Source organism: Petaurus breviceps, unplaced genomic scaffold, assembly GCF_028583685.1.
Source record: "Petaurus breviceps papuanus isolate PSGF00001 unplaced genomic scaffold, PetGlider_PUasm1.0 126, whole genome shotgun sequence".
Classification (NCBI taxonomy): domain Eukaryota; kingdom Metazoa; phylum Chordata; class Mammalia; order Diprotodontia; family Petauridae; genus Petaurus; species Petaurus breviceps.
This window is the reverse complement of record NW_027185655.1, coordinates 1666712-1686887: the sequence shown is the minus strand read 5'-3', so window position 1 is coordinate 1686887 and position 20176 is coordinate 1666712. Positions and strand designations below refer to the sequence as shown.

Here is a 20176-nt window from a genome sequence, read left to right as displayed (position 1 = left end):
TAAAGTGAGACCCCATAAATAATCGGATTGAGTAGTGCTTATGTGCCCACTTTATAGGATATTTATCCAGGATAAAGAGTAGAACAGCATTAGACAGGGACTCCGAAATTCAGTTTCTAGTTTCTGTACCACCATTAACATGTCTCTGATACAGTCACTGTGAAGATTTCTCAATTTCCTAATGATTTTTTTTAAAAAGGTCAGACTAAATATTTTCCAAGATCTTTTTCATTCCTACAAATGGCATGACTTTAATATATGAAAAACAACTGTAATATTTTAAATTAGAGGGAGGTTCTTAGAGTTGCTGTTAATTATTTGATGCCGGCCAAAACTGGAGATTAAACAAACACCTGTATTCTCTGGGACTATCAGATTCCTAATACTAATTTAAAATTCTTAATGGGGAAAAAACTAGAGAAATATTGCAATATATGGTAATTATTCAGTGTCCTTTATAGAACTAATAAATTACTCACAACTTGGTTTACTCACAAAACTGGATTTGGGTTTTTACAGAAGGAAAGGTCTAAACAAGACCTACCCAACCCTAACCCCCTACCCATAAAATCTGAAGATAAATTTAAAAGCCCAAATCAGCTAAAAAAAAAAAAAAGCCCAGTAAGGTCCTCAAGAACATAATCTCCTTTCTCCATGTACATATGGGAGGTTGGGGGGGGAAGAGAAGAAAAAGAGGACTCTAATAGGGCACCATGTTTTTATAACAACTGCTACCACGTTGGCTCTTTTTGTAGGTTTGGGATTTTTGTTTTGTCATAAGGGTTCAATCTAGGGGAAGAAGAGGTTGCATTCTTCTTCCTAGAAATGACTATCAGATAAAGGCATTTCTCATGCTTTTTTCTTTTTAATGAGGAGGAATGGCAGGAAGCAGAGAAGTTGAAAAAGGAGAGACTCCTTTTTCCTTTTATTGCTATATTTATTTTCCTATATATTCCTGTATTTTCCTTTCATTCCTATAATTATAATCTTTCTAGAATACACTCAGTTTTTATTCTTCTAATAAGTTTTCAATAATTTCTAAAAGTCCATACAGATGTTTATGTAACTTTCTTAAACTAGAAAGCGTCTACAATATAAAAAGCTTTGGGAACTACACACCAGCTTTACCAGCCACCATCAATTTCATTCCAACCCTTCATTTGTGTAGTTACATACTTCCCTTTCCATCACTCAGACACAAAAATTGGATCAATAACAATCCTCAAAATGTCTGTTGTTTTTTTTTTTTTTGTAAAACTGCATCCCAATTTTTGCACCTTTGGAAGAAAGAGTTCCAGGAAAATGAGAAGAAAATGTTCCTGAGATTTCTTTCTCCTTTGTTGAGATTTTCATCTCCATTTACTTTATAAGTAGTTTTTGTTTCACAAAGTTCCCCTTAAAGAGCCAAGTTTGCCTAACCCCTATCAAAGAGTGAGGTGAGCATGGCTTAGAGATGAGAACCTAGGGATAAAGAAGCGGAATTCCTGGGTCTGCTCCTGACTGCCATTGATGACCTTTGTTACCTCAGACACATTCCTTCAATTCTATGGACCACAACTTCCTCAACTGTAAAAATGTCCAGATTTTACTTAACACCACAGAGAATCCTTGATGTCTATTAGACTATGTGCCACATAACGTTGGGACATTATCTTTTAATATTACATAGCAACTATCACATCATTGGGGATTTTAAAACTTTTTTTTTTTAAAAGCAATTGGGGTTAAGTAACTTGCTCAAGGTTACATGGCCAGTTATTTCTGGGTGGGTGCTTAAGTGTCTGATCCCGGATTTGATCCAGGTCATCCCGACTCTGGGGCTGGTGCTCTTACTCGCTGTGCTACCTGGCCGCCCTGTTTTAAAACTCTTGACGTGTTTTTTTTCTGAAGGATACAAAAATCTGGGGTTTGAGTAGTCCACAAGTTCCTGAGTTCTAAGAGTGTGCCATGGAAGTCCAAAAAAAAAAAAAAAAGCTGAATGAGAACTGAGACTGCATTTGAAGCAAGAGGGGAACGCTACTTCTTGTTTTCTGTCTTGGTCAGATCAGGTCTAAAATATCTCCATTCTGGAGAAGAAGGCCATTCCTGGTCAGCTGGAGAGTCCACAAGGGGCCGGACAAATTTAATCTGGAGAAGAAAAGACTGGGGAGAATGGAGAGGAAAGGGGTTCAAGGCACCTTCAGAGCTACCCTAGTATTTGAATGACCAGCATGTAGAAGTAGGATCAGTGATTCTGCTTGGCCCCAAAAGGTGTAGAACTGGGAACTAGAGGCAAAAACTATGAAGTCAAATTTAGGCTTAAAGTAAAGAAGAATTTGCTAATAATTAAAGTTATCCAAAATTAGAAAGGGCTATCTTTAGGAAATAGTGACACCTCCCCCTTACCAGAAGTCTTCAAAAAAAGGCTTACTTGCTGAGATGTAGCAGAGAATTTCTTGTTCATTTAGGAACTGGAGTAGGCTCTAAGGTAACTTCCTCCCTTCAGATATTATCTGAGAATGCTGGACTAAATTTTAAATTTCAGTTTTACTACTGAATTCTTATTCTGCATATAAAACTAACCAATCAAACTATCAGACCCATTGTCAGTGATCACTGATAGACCATGCAGAATGCCCTAATTTTCCAACTGTCCTAATTTTCAAAAAAGGGCAAGAAAATGAAATCTGAAACCAACAAGCTCAATCTGATTCCTAGAAAAGAAATAACAGGACCTTCATTAAGAACAGGTCACATCAGACTTAATGAACACTAAGGCTGATTCAGAGGAGCTACATAGATATACTTTACCTAGATTATGGTAAAGTATGTGACCAAGTTTCATATCTACCCTTGTAAATAACAAGGAATATAGGTTGGCCAATAGTTCAGACCAAGCTGGAAATAAGGACGCAAAGAATGGTCATTTAAAGGTTCCACAGCAACTTGGGAGACAGTTTGTGGTGGTTTCACCCCAGGATCTGTGCGTGTCCCCTGCTGATGTACGTTATGTCGTTACAGATGACCTGGATGAAGATCTAGAGAACAAGCTTATCTAGATTGCAGCTGAGAAAAACTGGGAGGGATCCAAAATGGCCTCAAGAGGCTAGAATACTGGGTTGTATCAAATGAAATAAAATGCAATAGGGATAAAATTTGACACTGGAGTTCCAAAACACAAGTTCACAAGCACAAGAAGGAGGAGGCATGAGTTCATTTGAAGAGATTTCGGATTTTGGAGTTAAGTGCAAAACGAATCAACAATGCAGAGTGGCATCCCAACCAGGTAATCAATCCTAAGTTCTGTTATCATAGAGAAGAGGCAGAACGAGTCAAGCATTAACCTGGTTTTTCTCTCTCCTGTCAGACCCCATCTGCAGTGCTCCATTCAGTCTGAGGTAGCACACTTTTGGTAGCTAGAAACCACAGAAATGCTCCTATGCCAGGAAAAAGCCTCAAGATCGCACAAGAGAGGTAGCTGAAGAATCTATCACGCAGAAAAGAATTAAGGTAGAATGTGACAGTTGTCATCAAGCACTGGAAAGGCCCTAATGTGGAAAATGGACTAACTCTGTTCTGCCAGGCACTGTAAAGTAGACCTAGGAACATGGGTTAAAGAACAGAAGCAGATCTGTGCTTGATGTTAATAAACTTCTAACAAGTAATTATAGCTACTCCTCAAATGAAATGTGATATCTCAGGAGACAACAGGATTTTCCCCTCATAAGAAGATTTTCAAGGAAAGGCTAGCTTGTAGAAGGGATTCTTGTTAAGGTACAGACTGGACTAGGTCAGGGATTCCTTACCTTTTTTTGTCTCATGGAACCCTTTGGAGGCCTAGTAAAGAAAGCCTATGGCTCATTTCTCAGGATGTTTTTAATGCATAAAATAAAATACATATAACTACAAAGAAATGAATCTTATTGAAATAGAATAAGTTCATGGACTCCAGGTTAAGAGCCCAGGTCTAGATTTTTCTCAGGGTCCCTTCAACCTCTGAAAAATGACTAGAAAGGAAGGAGGTTCCTTCCATTTTATTTTAATTCTCATCTTAGTAAACTGATTTCCTTTTCACAGACAGATACTATGGTGATCAAAGTCACAGGAGTAAAAATACTAAGTGTACCGGCCTCAGGGAGAACCCAAACGCCCTGGTAGAGGTTTCCCTCCAAAGCAGGGAGGCCCTTCATTAACCTTTATTTTTCAGTAAATTATCAAAATACCCCAGACCAACCTCTCTTCCTCTGATTGTTTGACTGAGCCTCGTCCTCGCTGACATTTTCTCCAGGGCCATCAAGCTTCGCCTCACGGTTTTCTTTACTTTCACTGTTGGTTCTCTTTTCAAGCTTCTCTTCCTTTTCTTTTCTGTTTTGTGGCTTCTTATTTGGTTGATTGGTGACATTCTGGCACTGTATAAAATCGTGATGAATGAATGAGCATAACAACACTCTGACCATTATAACAGATACTAAAATATGTGAAAATATATCTTATGCTAAAATTAAAATCAATAAACCTACCAAAAACTGCCATAGAGAGCAAAGATCATACTAGTTCCTATAGATACCAGTGATGCTGCCTGAAGTTATTTCGGCTTTTGTAAAGTCTAAGAAGTAAACTTATACCATCTGGATGAAGTGATCCCATGTTAACATGAAACATCTGCTAGATGGAAGCTTTTTACAGTGGTTTGTTTTTTTGAGTAAGATGAGTCTGTATGGGAGTTACTACATGACACAGGAGAAGACAGAACCTTTGGGTTAGAATCATCCAAGTCTGGGTTCAAGTCCTAACTCCAAATGCAGAGAGCTTCTTGTGACTTGGGCAAGTTGCCTGACCTCTAAATGACCCAGGAAATTCATGCCAGACTCTAAATTACATACAAACTGCTGATCTCCTATGAGTGAAGGGCTTTCTAGAGCAGGAGTTTCCCATATGGATGAAATCACAGGTTTGGACAAAAAAAAAAAGTAAAGAAAGCTCTCCTTCCATAGAATTGTGCTGATTTTCAGGCAAATGCTTAGGAAAGTAAATAGAATCTACAGATTCAAGTCAACAAGCTTCTACTTTGTCAAGCATGGCTTCATTAAGACAACAACCCTCCCCAAGAATGCTGGATGCCAGCCCACCAGGGACCATGTCTAGAGTTAAAACCATTACAATCTCCATTAATTTTTTTGAATTTACATCAAATGCAAAGAACTGTTTAATTTAGTCAGCAGTAAACACCTAATAATTAGAAATTACAAATATGCCACAAAATTCTTTAAGTTAGCAAAAACCCTGGGACACCCGGTAGGGACATTCATTACACCAATGGTGAGCTGTTAGTTCTGACCAATAACCTCAAGTAGTGCAAAAATGTAAACAAAAAGATCACTAAAAGGAAGCCAAACTGAGAAATTTTAAAAATCCATGATGGCCCTTGCAAAGTGAAAGGACCAAAGGAACAAGCCTCCCTCTCCTCAGAGGGAGGGAGGGGAGGTGGAGGTCATCTATGAGGAAAGAATGTCCAATAAATCATCCAATGCACTCACTAAAGCAGATGTTTTTGCTTATTTGTGTTTGTCACTAGAGTAGCGAAGGTCTTTACTCCCAGAAATTACTAATGTCAAGATAAAAGGCACCATCAAAACTTTAAAAAAACATCTTCAGTAGTCAAAAGGACTGCTGGTGAAACATACCAGTCTCTTCGTGTTAGAAAGGTAGTGGTCTACGGACAGAGAATGAGATCTATAGTGTCAGGTATAGTCACTGTCAGATACACTAGAAGGAAAAATGGAGCACGTTGAAAAATGACACAGATACAAAAGGAAAAAAAATCTATTTTCCAAAAAGCATAGATAGCAGTTATTCCTTCTAAAATTAACTACCTACTCCTCAGTTTAGTATCTAAAGCTTCCCATAGCCTAGTTCCACTCCATCCTTACAGATTTATTTCAAATTGTTCCCCTTCAACAACTCTCTTTTAGTCAAACAGGCCTCTATGTTGCCATTCTCTTAACAACATGTTCTACTTCTCACCTCCATACCATTGTACAGACTTCCCTCTATTTCTAGACTCTATTTCCTTCTTTGCCTTACTCTCTTGAAAATCTTGGCTTCCTCCAAATACATCAACCCAAGTACAGTCTCCCAGAACAAAGCCTTTCCTGATTCCCCAAGTTGTTAGTATTCTCTCCTTCCACAAATTAAATATACATATGTATAGAAGTGACTAGGTAAAGCAATGAATAGAGCACTGGCCCTGGAGCCAGGAGGACCTGAGTTCAAATCTAGCCTCAGACACTTAACACAAAAACTAGCCGTGTGACCTTGGGAAAGTCACTTAACTCCAATTGCCCTGCCCTCCCCCCCCTTCAAAAAGCCAAAAAAGAAAAAATACACATATACAACAGTGCTGGGTTTGGAATCAAAAAGACTTGAGGGTTAAAACATTCCTTTGATGTGGGTTACACTAGATGAGTAACCCTAATCATTAAGCCACTCTTAGTGTCTCAGGCAGACTTTGTTTGGAGGAAGAGTTCCTCAGGCTGACAAAAATCACAGATCCTTTGAGTCTGCTTCCCCTCAGAGTTTTAATTTCCAAAAGGGGCAGTTTGTTGTTTATTCTTTGTTCCCAATCCTAGATATACTGTTTGAAAGAAACCAGAGTGGTATATTAATGTTTTACTAAAATTCAAACGTTCTTACACTTTGATTCATTTTAATATGAAGGAACTGTATATGTCTTCACATTACTAACACTGGCATCATATACACACAGATCACATTACTGTGATCCTAGTAAATATGATGAGTGACGTAAAACTTTAATGCTGTGGGAAAAAAAATCGACTTTGTAGAACAGTAGTTAATGACCTAGGTTCCGAAGCTTTTCCTAAGTTACTATCCGTATGACCTTTGTGAGAAGCAAATGAAATAACATCTGTAATGCACATTAAAATCTATATAAATGCTAACTATTATTACTATCAGTGCCTGAGTTAACTATGAAACGAAGACATTAAGACCACTTGATTTCTACAATACCTTCTAGCTCTAAATCTTCTATTGGTAGACTTCGCAAGCTGACAATGACCTAAACTGTATGAAAAGCATGTCGCTTTGTGATATCTAAGTTGAAATAATAGTCTTTCAGGGAGTGGAGTCAAGATGGCAGTGTAGAAACAGGACTTCCACGGGGCTCTGGCTCTCACCTCCTCCAATTCCTGTAAAAGCTGACTCTGAACAAACTTTGGAGCTCCAGAACCCACAAAATGACACAGAGAAGCTAACCTCCCGCTGAGGACAGCCCGGCAGGCTGGCAGCAAGTGGCCAGCACAGCTCTCTGGCAGCGGAGCCCAGCCCCTTGCTGAGATTTTAGTCCCAGGGCGGGCCTGACCAACCACTGGCTGGAGGGACTCCAGATCAGCAGCAGCTGTGGTGGTTTCCAGAATTATCAACCCATAAATGCTAAGGACAAAGTGAGAGGTAAGTGCAGTGTGGACTTTGGGTTCCAGTAGTTTGGGAGAGCAATCAGCCTTTATCCCCTGGAGAGAGAAGCTGCTGAGGCCATGCAGCCCTGCAGCCGCTGTGACCATGTGGCAGCTTCAGCTCCTGGCATGCAGACTGTAGGGGGACCAAGCAATCAGTCTGAGGGGTAATCACTCTTGCTTTAACCTGCTTAGATCTGGATTGCGGTCTAGGATGGAGGTCCTGGGGTGTGTGATCAGCTTGCCAGAGCATGTGGAGGCTTCAGAGAGGGCACCCAACTAATACCTTTGGCAGCTGAGAAAACCCCAGTGTTTGGGACGGAAGCTCCCCTGTCTGGTAGCAGAGTCCTACTACTGCAAAAAGCCCAAAAGTCAAGTAATTGAGTGGTAACATGAGTAAACAAGAGAAGCAAAGCAAACAGAGGAATCCAACATTAGACTTCTATTTTGGGGACAAAAAGCATGGAACAGAAGGAAGACAGTGAAATCACAACTCCTGCACCAAAAGCTTCCAAGAAAAATATGAGATGGTTATAGGCCATAGAGGAGCTTAAAAAGGATTTTGAAAACCAAATAAGAGAAGTGGAAGAAAAATTGGGAGGAGAAATGAGAACGATGCAAGAAAATTATGAAATGAGAGTCAACAGCCTGACTGAGGAAAATAACACCTTAAAAAAAAGACTAACTCAAACAGCAAAGGAGGCTCAAAAAGGCAATGAGGAGAAGAATGCCTTAAAAAGGCAAATTTGCCAAGATGGGAAAAGAATCTCAAAAGCTCACTAAGGAGAATCATTCCATCAGAATTAGAATGGAGCAAATGGAAGCTAATGACTTTATGAGAAATTAAGATGCTGTTAAACAGATCCAAACAAATGAAAGAATAGAAGGCAATGTGAAATATCTCATGGGAAAAACCACTGACATGGAAAACAGATCCAGGAGAGATCATTTAAAAATTATTGGACTACCTAAAAGCCATGGTCAAAAAAAGAATCTAGAAATCATCCTCCAAGAAATTCTCAAGGAAAATTGCCCTGAGGTTTTAGAACCAGAGGGCAAAACAGAGGCTGAAAGAATCCACCTATAACCTCCTGAAAAAGGTCCCAAAAGAAAACTCCTAGGAATATTATAGCCAGGTTCTGGAGTTCCCAGATCAAGGAGAGAATATTAAAAGCAGCCAGGAAGAAACAATTTGCATATTGTAGAAACACAATCAGGATAACCCAGGATCTGGCAGCTTCTACACTGAGGGATCAGAGGGCTTGGAATATGATATTCCAGAGGTCAAAGGAGCTGGGATTAAAACCAAGAGTCACCTACCCAGCAAAACTAAGTATCATGTTTCAGGGGAAAATATGGTCATTCAGTGGAATAGAGCACTTTCAAGCATTCTTGATGAAAAAACCAGAGTTGAATAGAAAATCTGACATTTAGATAAAAGAATCAAAACAAGCATGAGAAGGTAAACAGGGAAAAGAAACCATAAGGAACTTAAAGTTGAACTATTTACATTCCTACATGGAAAAACAGTAATTGTAACTTATAAAACTTTTCTCAGTATGAGAATAATTGAAGGGAATAGAAATGTGTGTATGTATATATATACACACACACGCACACACATGTATATATATATATACATACATATGTCTATATAGGAGGGTATATGGGTTATGACTACATACATGTGTGAATGTGTGTATATATGTGCACAGGTATACATAGATAGAGGGCACAGGACCAGTTTAATGGGAAGGGATGACACTTAAAAGGTGAAACTAAGAGGTGAGAGAGGAATATAATGAGAGGAGATGGGGAGAGACAGACTGGGGTAAATTATCTCATATAGAAGAGGCAAGGGAAAATGGTTACAATGGAGGGGAAGAATAGGAAGGCAAAAGGGAATGGGTCAACCTTATTCTCATTGAATTTGGCTTAGGGAGGGAATAACATACACACTACATAGGGTATCTCACCCTACAGGAGAGTAGGGGGGGAAGGGGTTGAGGGGGGATGGTAGAAGGGAGGGCAGGCTGGGGGGGAGGGAAATTGGAAGCACCCACTTTTGAAAAAGGACAGGACCCAAGTAGAGAATAGAAAAAGTGGGAGGTGGGATAGGAGGAAGGGAAATATAGTCAGTCTTTTACAATATATTTACAATATATCTACAATATATCTACCATGGAAATGTTTTGCATAGCTACACATGTATAACCTATATTGAATTGCTCATCTTCCCAGTAAGGGTAGGTGACAAGGGAGGAAGGGAATGAATCTGGAATTCAAAGTTTTAAAATCAAATGTTTAAAACACACACACACATATTATTTATATATATATATATATATATATATATATATATATATATATACATACACACTATTATCAATATTATTTTACATGTAAATGGGAAATAAGACATACAGGCACTGGGGCATAGAGATCCACCATGCCCTACTGGAAAGTAAGAGGGGGTATGGGAGAAGATATGGGAGAGAGCGGACTGGAGGAGGGGATATCCAGTGGGATCGCTATTTTGGGGTGGTGGTGGGTTGGGAAAAAACAGGGAGAAAAACTTGTAACTCAAAATGTTGCGGAAATGAATGATGTAAACTAGAAGTTAATAAAGCATTTGATAAAAAAAAAAGAAAAGAAATAATAGCCTTTCTCTTATTTAAAAAGTTGCAAAACATAGAATACTCACTTCATTGTTCACTAATTCACTTGGTGTTGGCCAATTTGTGATGTCACTGAAATCACTAGCCTGCAAAGCAACAAAATAATTAACTCTTAAAAGTAATAAAAAATACTTCTATATAATACATAGAAAGTCTCTGAAAAAAGTTGTATACAGTGGTAGAGATTTAAGAGAAATAAATCAAGCATTAATTAAATTAATTAATCATTATTAAATTAATTCATTAATTAAATTAATTCATCAATTAAATCATACATGCACCTAATGCATAACCAGGAAAAAAATTGCCAAAGATCAAAAAAAAAAAACCTTTCAAAATAATAATTACTGAGTGTTCAAATTTTAGTTCTCTAGAAAAAATTAATGCAGCTGTAACCAAACTACAAAGCAGAGAGATGGTATGCTGAAAAATCTCATTTCTCTCTCCATATATCCATTAACATACATTTTATAATTTTATCTTAACTGAGCTTACTTAAATGGCATAATGAGAAGAAAAAAATACTTCTACACTAATCACAAAAATAAGTATAAAGATCCAGAAATTCTTATCTTGATCAATTTAATTTTATTTCTTGAAAAAAGACATACCTTGTTGGTTTTCTTCGTCTTGGGTTTTCCTGCTTTTATAATTTTTGCTGAACTTAGTTCTAAGGAAAAAACAATAATGTTATTTGCTTTTTTGACTTTGATTTCAAGATTCTTTATTCAGAAGCAAAAAAAAAAAAAACCCATCAACTGCAGTTATACCAAGTTCAATTAAACTATTCAACTTCATAGTCTATAACATGTACACTCATCATACTCCTCCCATTAAGAAATCACAAGGTTGGGGCGGCCAGGTAGCACAGCGAGTAAGAGCACCGGCTCCAGTGTTGAGAAGACCTGGAGATCGAATCCCGGGCTCAGACACTTAGCACCCACCCTGAAACACCTGGCCGTGTAACCTTGAGCAAGTTACTTAACCCCCGATTGCTTTAAAAAAAAAAAAAAAAAAGAAATCACAAGGTTGGGGTGGCCAGGTGGCTCAGCAAGTAAGAGCACTGGCCCCAGTGTCGGGATGACCTGGGGATCAAATCCGGACTCAGATACTTAGCACCACACCCAGAAATACCTGGCCATGTAACCTTGAGCAAGTTACTTAACCCCAATTGCTTTAAAAAAAAAAAAAGAAATCACAAGGTTCACAATATGATTTCCTGGCAACACCAGGCCCACTATAATTATAGTTATCTAAAGCATCAAAACCAGTAATATTTTGATAGACCATATAAGCTATAATATATAACCAAGTATTCCTAACAAATAACTTTCAAAATATGACTAAATATCTCCCTTTCTCACCCTGGAAGGCTAGAAAGTGCAGGAGCTACTCATAAGATGATCCCACTGTTCATTGGTACAGTGGCTTTGAATCTCTCCATTTCCAACTGGGGCTGGTTCACCCCTCCAAAGGCAGCCTGCCCCTCTCCCTAACCCACCCACCCCCACTTCCAAGATTGGTTCTAGACTTAGATGCAGACAAAAAATTGGCTTAGCCTGACTGCAGCTCAGAATTCCAGAGCTCAAGCAAGCCATCTACCAGCTTCAGCCTTCACAGGAAGGACTGACCACAAGTGGTGGCACCCCTCCTCTCAGACTAACGTAAACAGATTCACAAACTACAAATGAACTAATAAAGTGCAGGATAATTTGTTCAAAAGAATATAGAGCACTTCAAAAGAAAATTTTTAAAGTAACATTTTAAGGACTGTAAAAATTGGCAGAATTTTAAATTGGTCCAATCATTCTGGAAAGCAATTTGATATTAGCCTAAAAGGAGACTGAAGTAAGCCTAGAGAACCCACCCCAGGGGAAGTATAAAATAAAAAATAAAGGCCCCACATACATGCAAATATTTATAGTCACACTTATGATAGAAGCAAAAAACTGGAAGCCAAGTAAATGCCTATCAGTTAGACAATGGCTAAATAAATTGTGAAGGGACGTAACCAAATAGTGCTGTGCATTAAGAAACAGATGAAAACAAAGGGTGACACAAACATGGGAAGAGATTCTATACTGATACAGAGTGAAATGAGCAGAACCAGGAAAGTGGTGCAAAAGCAAAGAACAAGTTTTTTTAATTGAAAATAAATGGCATGTTATAATGACCAAGCTTGACGCCAAGAAACACGAGACTGTACTTTCCTCCCTTCTTTGCAGAGGTGGGGGGGCAATGAGTTTGGAACACTGCATATAACATCCTGACTTGAGTGATGTGCTTTTTTTTCTTTTAATTCTTATTTTAAAAGGATGGGGGGAGGGGAATTGGGAAATGAAGAGGATGCCGAAACAAAAGACCATACCCAGATCTCTCACAGCTATGGGTAAGAGATAAATGCTTATAAAAGACAAAACATACAATTTTGGTTGTGTACCTGAAAAAAGCTTTTGCTAAAATAAAATTAATATATGTTTAGAATAAGCAAAGCAAATGACTGGGAAACAATTTCCTACCTAATTCCTATAATGAGTTTAATATCGAAGATATTCCAAAAGTTATTCCCCAATAAAGTGGTCAAAGAGTATTTGACAATATTCTTGTCAAATTGACAACAAGATTGACAAAAAGAACGGCTCTCAAAAGAATTATTCTAAATTACTAGGAGAAAATCTCAACAACCCTGAAATTCCACCTCACGCTCAGCAAACCGGCAAAGATGACAAAAAATGGAGTTTGTGGTGGAAAGACAGACACTGCTGCAATGTGATACAACTGTTCTAAAAATCAATTTGGAATCAGGTTAACAAAGTGACTAAAAAAATCCATTCCATTTGAATCCAGAGGTCCCACTTATAGGTACCCCCCAAATGAGGTCAATGACAAAAAGAAAGCCTCCATATATACCAAAACATTTGTAGCAGCACTTTGGGGGTAGCAAAGAACTAGAAACAAGATAGATGCCTCTCAAGTAGGGAAAGACTAAAGACGTCGTGTTACAGAAGTAAGAGGGGAACATTCTTTAGCTATTAAAAAAGGGAAACACAAAGGTGATGAATACAAGGACACATGACAAGGCTGAAATGAACTGACTGTAAAATGAATTGAGAGCCAGGAAAACAATACATATACAACTACAACAACGCAAATAAGGAGCCACGAGAAACAGAAACTGAATGTTGCAGAATTATAAAGACCAAGTCCGGCCTCACAGGAGAGATGGAAGAGAAGACCAAGTCCGGCCTCACGGGAGAGATGTAGGAAAAGATTTTCTCTTCTCTCTCCTCCGCTGCGGGTGGAGTCTGGTGCAAAACACTGACTATAACAGAAGATATTTTTTCAATTTGCTGATTAGTTTTGCTTAATTTTTTCCTCTTCTTTTTTTAAAAAGTCTTTGTTAAGAGTTAGCTCTCTGGGAAGGGGAAAAGGGAAAGATATAAGGGGAAACATAGCTGATATGAAAAGATCAATGAAAGTCTCGTTTTTGTTTTTAAAATATCAATAAAAGGTATCTTCAAAATGTAACTTGTTTCTCCATTTTTATGAAATCAAATGGCTTTGCTATGGATAAATTTCCACAGCTATCTTTTACAGACACACACAACTGGAAAGCAGTAGATGGAAGGTCTGAAATACTGTTTTAAAAACGATGCAAGTTGACTGTCATGGGTTATCCTTAGAGTCAATCAAGTCACAAAGAGGTACAAGGCAAAAATAAGCCTTGGGATCGTTCACCCATCTCTTGAATAAAAGTAACAGAAAGTAACCCAGATAACCAACGTACATACCATTTACCTGAATAAGTTTTCACATTCCTTTTTAGTTTGATTCATTAAACACCAAGACAGTCTGCCTGATAACAAGATTTCCTTACTATACGTGACCTAAATGAATTGCAAAGTGGGACAAACTTCAGGATCTATGAATATAAATTCTGCAAAATAGGACAATGGTTTAGTGTCAGTTTTAGTGATGATTTACAAATTTATCTTGTGCTAAAAACTGGGTGCACAGTGAAAAGAAATTAAAGGCAGGAAAGCCAAGTGTAGCCAATAACAGTACTAAGGGCAAATAATGTATTGTGCAATACACAATATGTATCTTTTTTAACTTATTACAAAAGAAAGGGCATCTCAAATAAACCATAGTGAAGAAACTTAACTCTGCCCTCTTTAAGGATAAATAGCATTGCCTCCTCTGGAAAAACTCAATTTCTTGCTCTGTAAAATAGGAAACAGTGACAATACAAAGTTAGGTAGAAAATATCTCACTAAGTAATGCTATGAAAATACTGTTTATCTGTAAAGAAATGTCAAAAGCACGTACAGATTTCAGGTAAACAAAAATGGAAAAGATTTTCCAAACAAAAAAAGTAATCTTTTTTTTTTTTTTTGGTGTTTGGCAGCTATAATGTATTTGTTTTCTTTCTGGGAGATTAGGAGGACTGAAAAATAACTCATATAAAAAGCAAAGCAATTTTTTTCACTGATTTCGTTTCAATGAAATAAAGAATTTGCAGGAAATAAAAATGTTTACTCTCCGTCATTCCAGCAATTACTACTACTACTACTCTGCTGCGAATACTACTACCATATCATTTGAATTTCCATTCATTCTCACAGATTAATAGAATTTCCATGTTGGAAGAGTGAATTTCAATGACTCCTTAGTCAAACCTAAATGAATAAACAAGACTGAATCCTGTCCACAACATTTAACAAGCAATCATAAGAACTGCCTGTATCTGAAGACCTCTGTAGTTGGGGACAACCACCAACCTACCTCCAAAAGACAACTTTTAAGACTGCTAGGTTTTCTTCCTTACTTCAAGCCTAAATTTGCCTACACAATTTCCATCTCTCAGTCCTACCTCTGCTCTCTGAAGCTTGAACAGAAGACAGTTAATTAATGTCTTCCATTCACATGACAATCTTGAAATATGTGCACAGGGCTCTATTGGCCTCTGCGAGTTTTCTCTTCTGCAGAGTTCTCTCTTGTCATGAACTTCAGACCTTCTGGTCCCTCTACTCAGGACGCTCCAGCTTATCAGGATTGTTCCTAATATATGTCAACCACAATTGCACACAAAATTCCAGCTGGTCTTGGGCCTTGGCCCTCTCTTAAGGAGACCTAAACCTAAAATGACGTCAGTATTCTTGGCTGCCAGATGCTGCTGTGGCCTCCCACTGACCTTGCAGCCCAGTTCACTAACCCTAACCTTTTGATTTTTTTTCCAAACTGCTATCCTATGGTCAAGCTTCCCCCACCTTACATCTGTCAAACGGATCTTTTTAACCCAGACTCTAAATTCAAGGTCAATAAGTGCGGCACCAGGATAAAGGAAAACCGAAAATCTATCACACTCCTCATACATCTGACAAATTCTGAGTACTAAATGAAGTTTTCCACCCATGCAAAATGTTTTATATATGGATAATGAATATCTTATTTTCTGCTTTCTCAATAGGTGAGGGAGGGAGAGAATTTGGAACTAATTTTTTAAAATTTTAAATGTTTTAAAATAAGCCTGGGTTCCCGTCCCCCAAAAAAGATTTATCGCAGTCCTATTTCTAACCTTTACTTTCTAAGCTTTCTTACCCACACCTCTAAATCCAAGACTTATTCCTTTGAACAGCTCACTTTACTCACTTGAAAAATAGAAAGAATTGGAGGCAGTTTATAACATAGTAATTAGAAAGAGGACTTAATGACAAAACAATGAAAGATAATCTTCACTTGTAACATGGAAAAACATGAGACAAGTAAAGTTAAAAATCAAATATTAGTCCAAGATATGTGATGACACTTCCCTAAGGCAGATAATCAACAAGATATTGCTTATTTAAATGTTGACTGTGGAGGTGGCTAGGTGGCACAGCGAATAGAGCACTGGCCCTGGAGTCAGGAGGACCTGAGTTCAAATCCGGCCTCAGACACTTAACACAAAAAACTATCCGTGTGACCTTGGGCAAGTCACTTAACCCCAAATGTCCTCCAAAAATAAACAAAAAAAAAGCTAAATAAATAAATGGTGGCTGTGAAGGTCTTATATTTCTAAATTTTTTTAAGTTTCATAGTATTTGAGAGAATGAATCAAAAGTAGCATATACAATAACATTTCAGTAAGCTTTCTCTCACAATTTATACTTGATCCATTTAAACATCTTCTATATTACAATTATTATATGAATAACCCACAGAGCCAAGTTTAATGTAGTAAGGTCTTACGATAGGTTTTCTGAAGCAGAAAGTTGGGAATAAAGTTGGGGAATAGAACACAAACATTTATGGCATTTAAAGTTCTATAAAATCTGACCTCAAAGAAAGAAAGAGGTACAATCAAGGAAGTGGGAGAACCAGATGTTACAGCTAATGATTCAACTGGCTATTAGTCTATAAGTGACTATTTAAAAAGTAAATTCTGTGTGCTGACACTTCAAAAAAGTTCTGGCTTTACCCTTGCTTCCCAGAATATTTTCACATTAGCCATGCATGTCTTTTTACCCACAGCTGCCCACCAAGAGTAGTCCATGTGCCCCCTTGGGGCCTTGGCAAACAAGTCCTGAAATGTTCTCCCCGCCTTCCTCACCCCTGGCTCTTCTTTTATTTTTAAAGCAACCCTCGACTTTTAGAAGAAAACGTATACACCCACAAATAAACACACATTTCTTTTTGCCTCTGCCTTCTCACTTTCTCTGGAATGTCCAGGAATCTAGAGATTTCTCTGCTCAAGAGTTATGTCTAACACCGATCTGTCGGCTCATCAGTGCACTCCTTCCAAGTCACAGTGCACGTGCCACCCTTCTGACCATCTTTTCTGTCTCCTGGGCTGGATCTTCATCCAGGTCACATCTGTTTAACCAAGGAGTCCACCAAGACTCCCCCACGGGCTCTCTTCTCTTCTCCATTTACACCATTTCACTTGGTGATCTGACCAGCCTCCATGCATTCAATTATCACCTCTAGTCAGAGATTCTCAAATCTTTTTGTCCAAACCTCAAGTCTGGACATTTCAAACTAGGTATCTCGTAGACACCTTAATTTCAAGATGTTCCAAAGAGAATTCATCTTTCCCCTAAACCATCAGGTCTTCCTATAGTTAACTATCAAGGTACCACCATCCTCCCCAACCGCCCAGGCACCCAACCTAGGTGTCATCTCGGAATGCCCATTCCCTCACCCCACCATATCCAATGAACTGCCAAATCCTGCCATTTCTACCTTCTTCTCTAATATGCAACCCCCTTCTCTACTGATACTGCCACCACACCCTGGTTACGACCTTCACCTGACACCTGAACAACAGCTTGCTGGTGGAGTCTCCCTCAACTGTCAAACTGATCTTCCTAAATCTTAGGTCTTACCTCGTCACCCTATTCAACTGACTCCAGAGGCTCCCTAGTGCCTCTAGGATCCTATGCATTATCAGGTCCTCCATAACCTGGCTCCTTCTTACCCTTCCAGGCTTCTCATTCGTCCCTCCCAACCCATACAACATGTACCATCCAGTGACCTCTCCGGCTTGTTTCTCCTACTGGACGTTCCATCTGCTGACTCGTGCGTGCTTCTGAGAGTTTTCACTGGCTGACCCTTGCTACCTGGGATGCTCTCCCTCCTCTCAGCCTCTCCCTGGCATCATTCAAGTCTCAAGAAGTCTGCTCCAGTTCTTCTTAATCTTAACACCTTCCCTCTGAGGGCAGTCCCAATTTATCCTGTACATGCTGTTTGTGCATAGTTCTCGACATGTTGTCTCTCCCTTTAGACTGTGAGCTCCTTGAAGGCAGGGACTGTATCCCTGGCGCTTAACACAGTGTTATGCACACAGTAAGAGCTTAAATGAATGCTGGCTGATGACTCATGAGGCCTTTCTTGATCCTCCCCAAACTCACAGTACCTTCCCCACCTGCCCAAAATTTACTTTGTACATCTTTTATGTTCACTTCTCTCTATACATATTTCTCCCAAATAATTTATGAGTTCCTCAAGGATGGGGGCTGTTTGGGGTTGGATCTGGAGGTGGGGATGGTTTTATCCCCAGTGCCTAGGCCAAGGCCTGGAACATAACTTGTTGAATTGCAGTGCTCTAAATGAAACAGATGTTTAAAACTTTTGTGTAAGATTGTACTTTATTGGTCCAAATCTTGTATCTTAAAATTTTGGGGAAGTCATGGAAAAGGTCATTGAAATCCATGCTCTTAGTGATTCTTTTCACATAAGCCTAAGTGCTAATGACATAAGAAAATAATACCCCCAAACCACCATTCAGCTCACTGAACCCATCCATCTACTCATGTTAACGGCCTAGACATTAAACAGACACAAAGTAGACAAAATACCAGTCAGCAGTGTCAAACTCAAATAAAAACCAATCCCTGAAGTCCACATATTGACTTAGAAAACCACAAATTAGCATTATCTACACTGTACTGGATTTTTATTTGCTTTGTTAAACATTTTCCAATCACATTTTAACTCAGGAGTTTTGCAGGCCTAAGTCCGACAACTCTGTTCTTGGAAAATCTCCAACTTTTAACTTAACAGAATTCAAGGCTGTCACCATAGATGTGTTTGTTCTTATTATATGTACAATACATGAATTTTTAACCCACAAAGCTCTAAAGTCTATGTGTAGGTTTGGCCCTCACTTTCATGTTAAACTCTACCTTTCAGGATAAGGAATAACAATATCCTACATTATTTGATATCTTAATTCCCAAAAAACACACATTCAGCTTTCAAACTAAAGCTCAAACACTACAGATTTATAATGAAGCGTTCAAATGTAAAAGGAAAAGAGTCATTGACGCCCATGTTAAAATTATTTTAACTAATAAATAACATTAAGAATAGAAGTTATACCTTACTTAAAAGTAGATAACACGTGAGGAAGAAAATGTCCTAATTATTCACAAAACTAAAAAGCCCAAAACCTCCACAAGAGCCCTATCACATTCATTCTAAGACTGTCCACATTGACTGAGACAGGCCTTTATTCAGACTAGTTATTTCAAAGGGTTTTGCCAGTTATCCTAACAACTGTCTCAGCAGTATACCTAGGTTCAATTTCTGACTTTAAATCAGAGCTTTCTTCTTCTACCAAACAGTAACAATTTCCCACTACCTACTTGAAATCAAATCCTCAAATTGGAGTAAGGAGAAGGGAAAGGAGGTGAAGAGTAAAGGGAAATGTCCTAAGAAGGTACAGGGATGGGTCAAGGAGTGAGTTAGAAACTGCCATTTAGTGAAAGAAAAATATGGGCTAACACCAGGCTGATCCCCGCACACCGAGGCACTTGCCACCCTTGTAATTCCCAAAAGGTTTGATTCAATTCAATAATCATTTATTATTAACCCAAATCTGCCCTGGGGCCCGCTGCTCTCCCTACCCATTCTTCATCCCCTCTACTCCAGCCCCCACTGCCAAGCCTCACTCTAATTCTGGAACGAAGAACAAAGATCACATCAGCTGTCATTGTTCCTGGATGGAGTGTTATCAGCCTAGTTCCCAAAGGCCCCAAACACCATCCCAGGAACTCTCTGGCTGGAGGTACCCCTCCTTTAGCCACCCCTCCCTTGTATTAAGGCCTCCATTAGAGTGTAAGCTAAGTGCTTAATAAATGCCTTTTCATTCATTCATTCATTCATTCATTCATTCATTCCCTAATAGCCAGGCACTTAAGCCAGGTGTCAGGATACAAAGAGAAAAATGAAAGTTCTCTGCCATGCATTCTATTAGAGGGAAAACAATGAGTACACAGGAAAGTAAATACTAAATACATACAGAGAGATGCTCCCTTCAACCTCTAGTCATCTCTGAATCAGCGTCTCCCTCTGAGATTGTCAACTCCTTGGGAGTCAGGCATTCCATTTTTCTTTCTCTCTCCAGGGCTTAGCAGGATAGTAAGGGCATTTCTGGGGGGTTGTTTTTTTTTTTTTTTGCCTTTTTGGAGGGAAATTGGGGTTAATTAACTTGCCCAAGGTTACACGGTTAGTTTGTGTGTGTGTGTGTGTGTGTGTGTGTGTGTGTGTGTGTGTGTGTGT

General features: G+C 38.7%; 1 protein-coding gene across 4 annotated transcripts in view; it reads right to left on the bottom strand.

The window, feature by feature from the left end:
* The window catches only part of LARP1B (La ribonucleoprotein 1B), a 97144-nt gene that overhangs the window by 72209 nt on the left and 4759 nt on the right, over positions 1-20176 (bottom strand). For all 4 annotated transcript variants that reach the window (XM_069091280.1, XM_069091261.1, XM_069091272.1 and 1 more), the window contains exons 2-4: positions 10744-10802; positions 10159-10218; positions 4214-4388 (exon numbers count right to left, since the gene is read on the bottom strand). In XM_069091280.1, coding sequence (XP_068947381.1) covers positions 4214-4388; positions 10159-10218; positions 10744-10802 — 294 coding nt within the window. The remainder of the gene's footprint in view (positions 1-4213; positions 4389-10158; positions 10219-10743; positions 10803-20176) is intronic.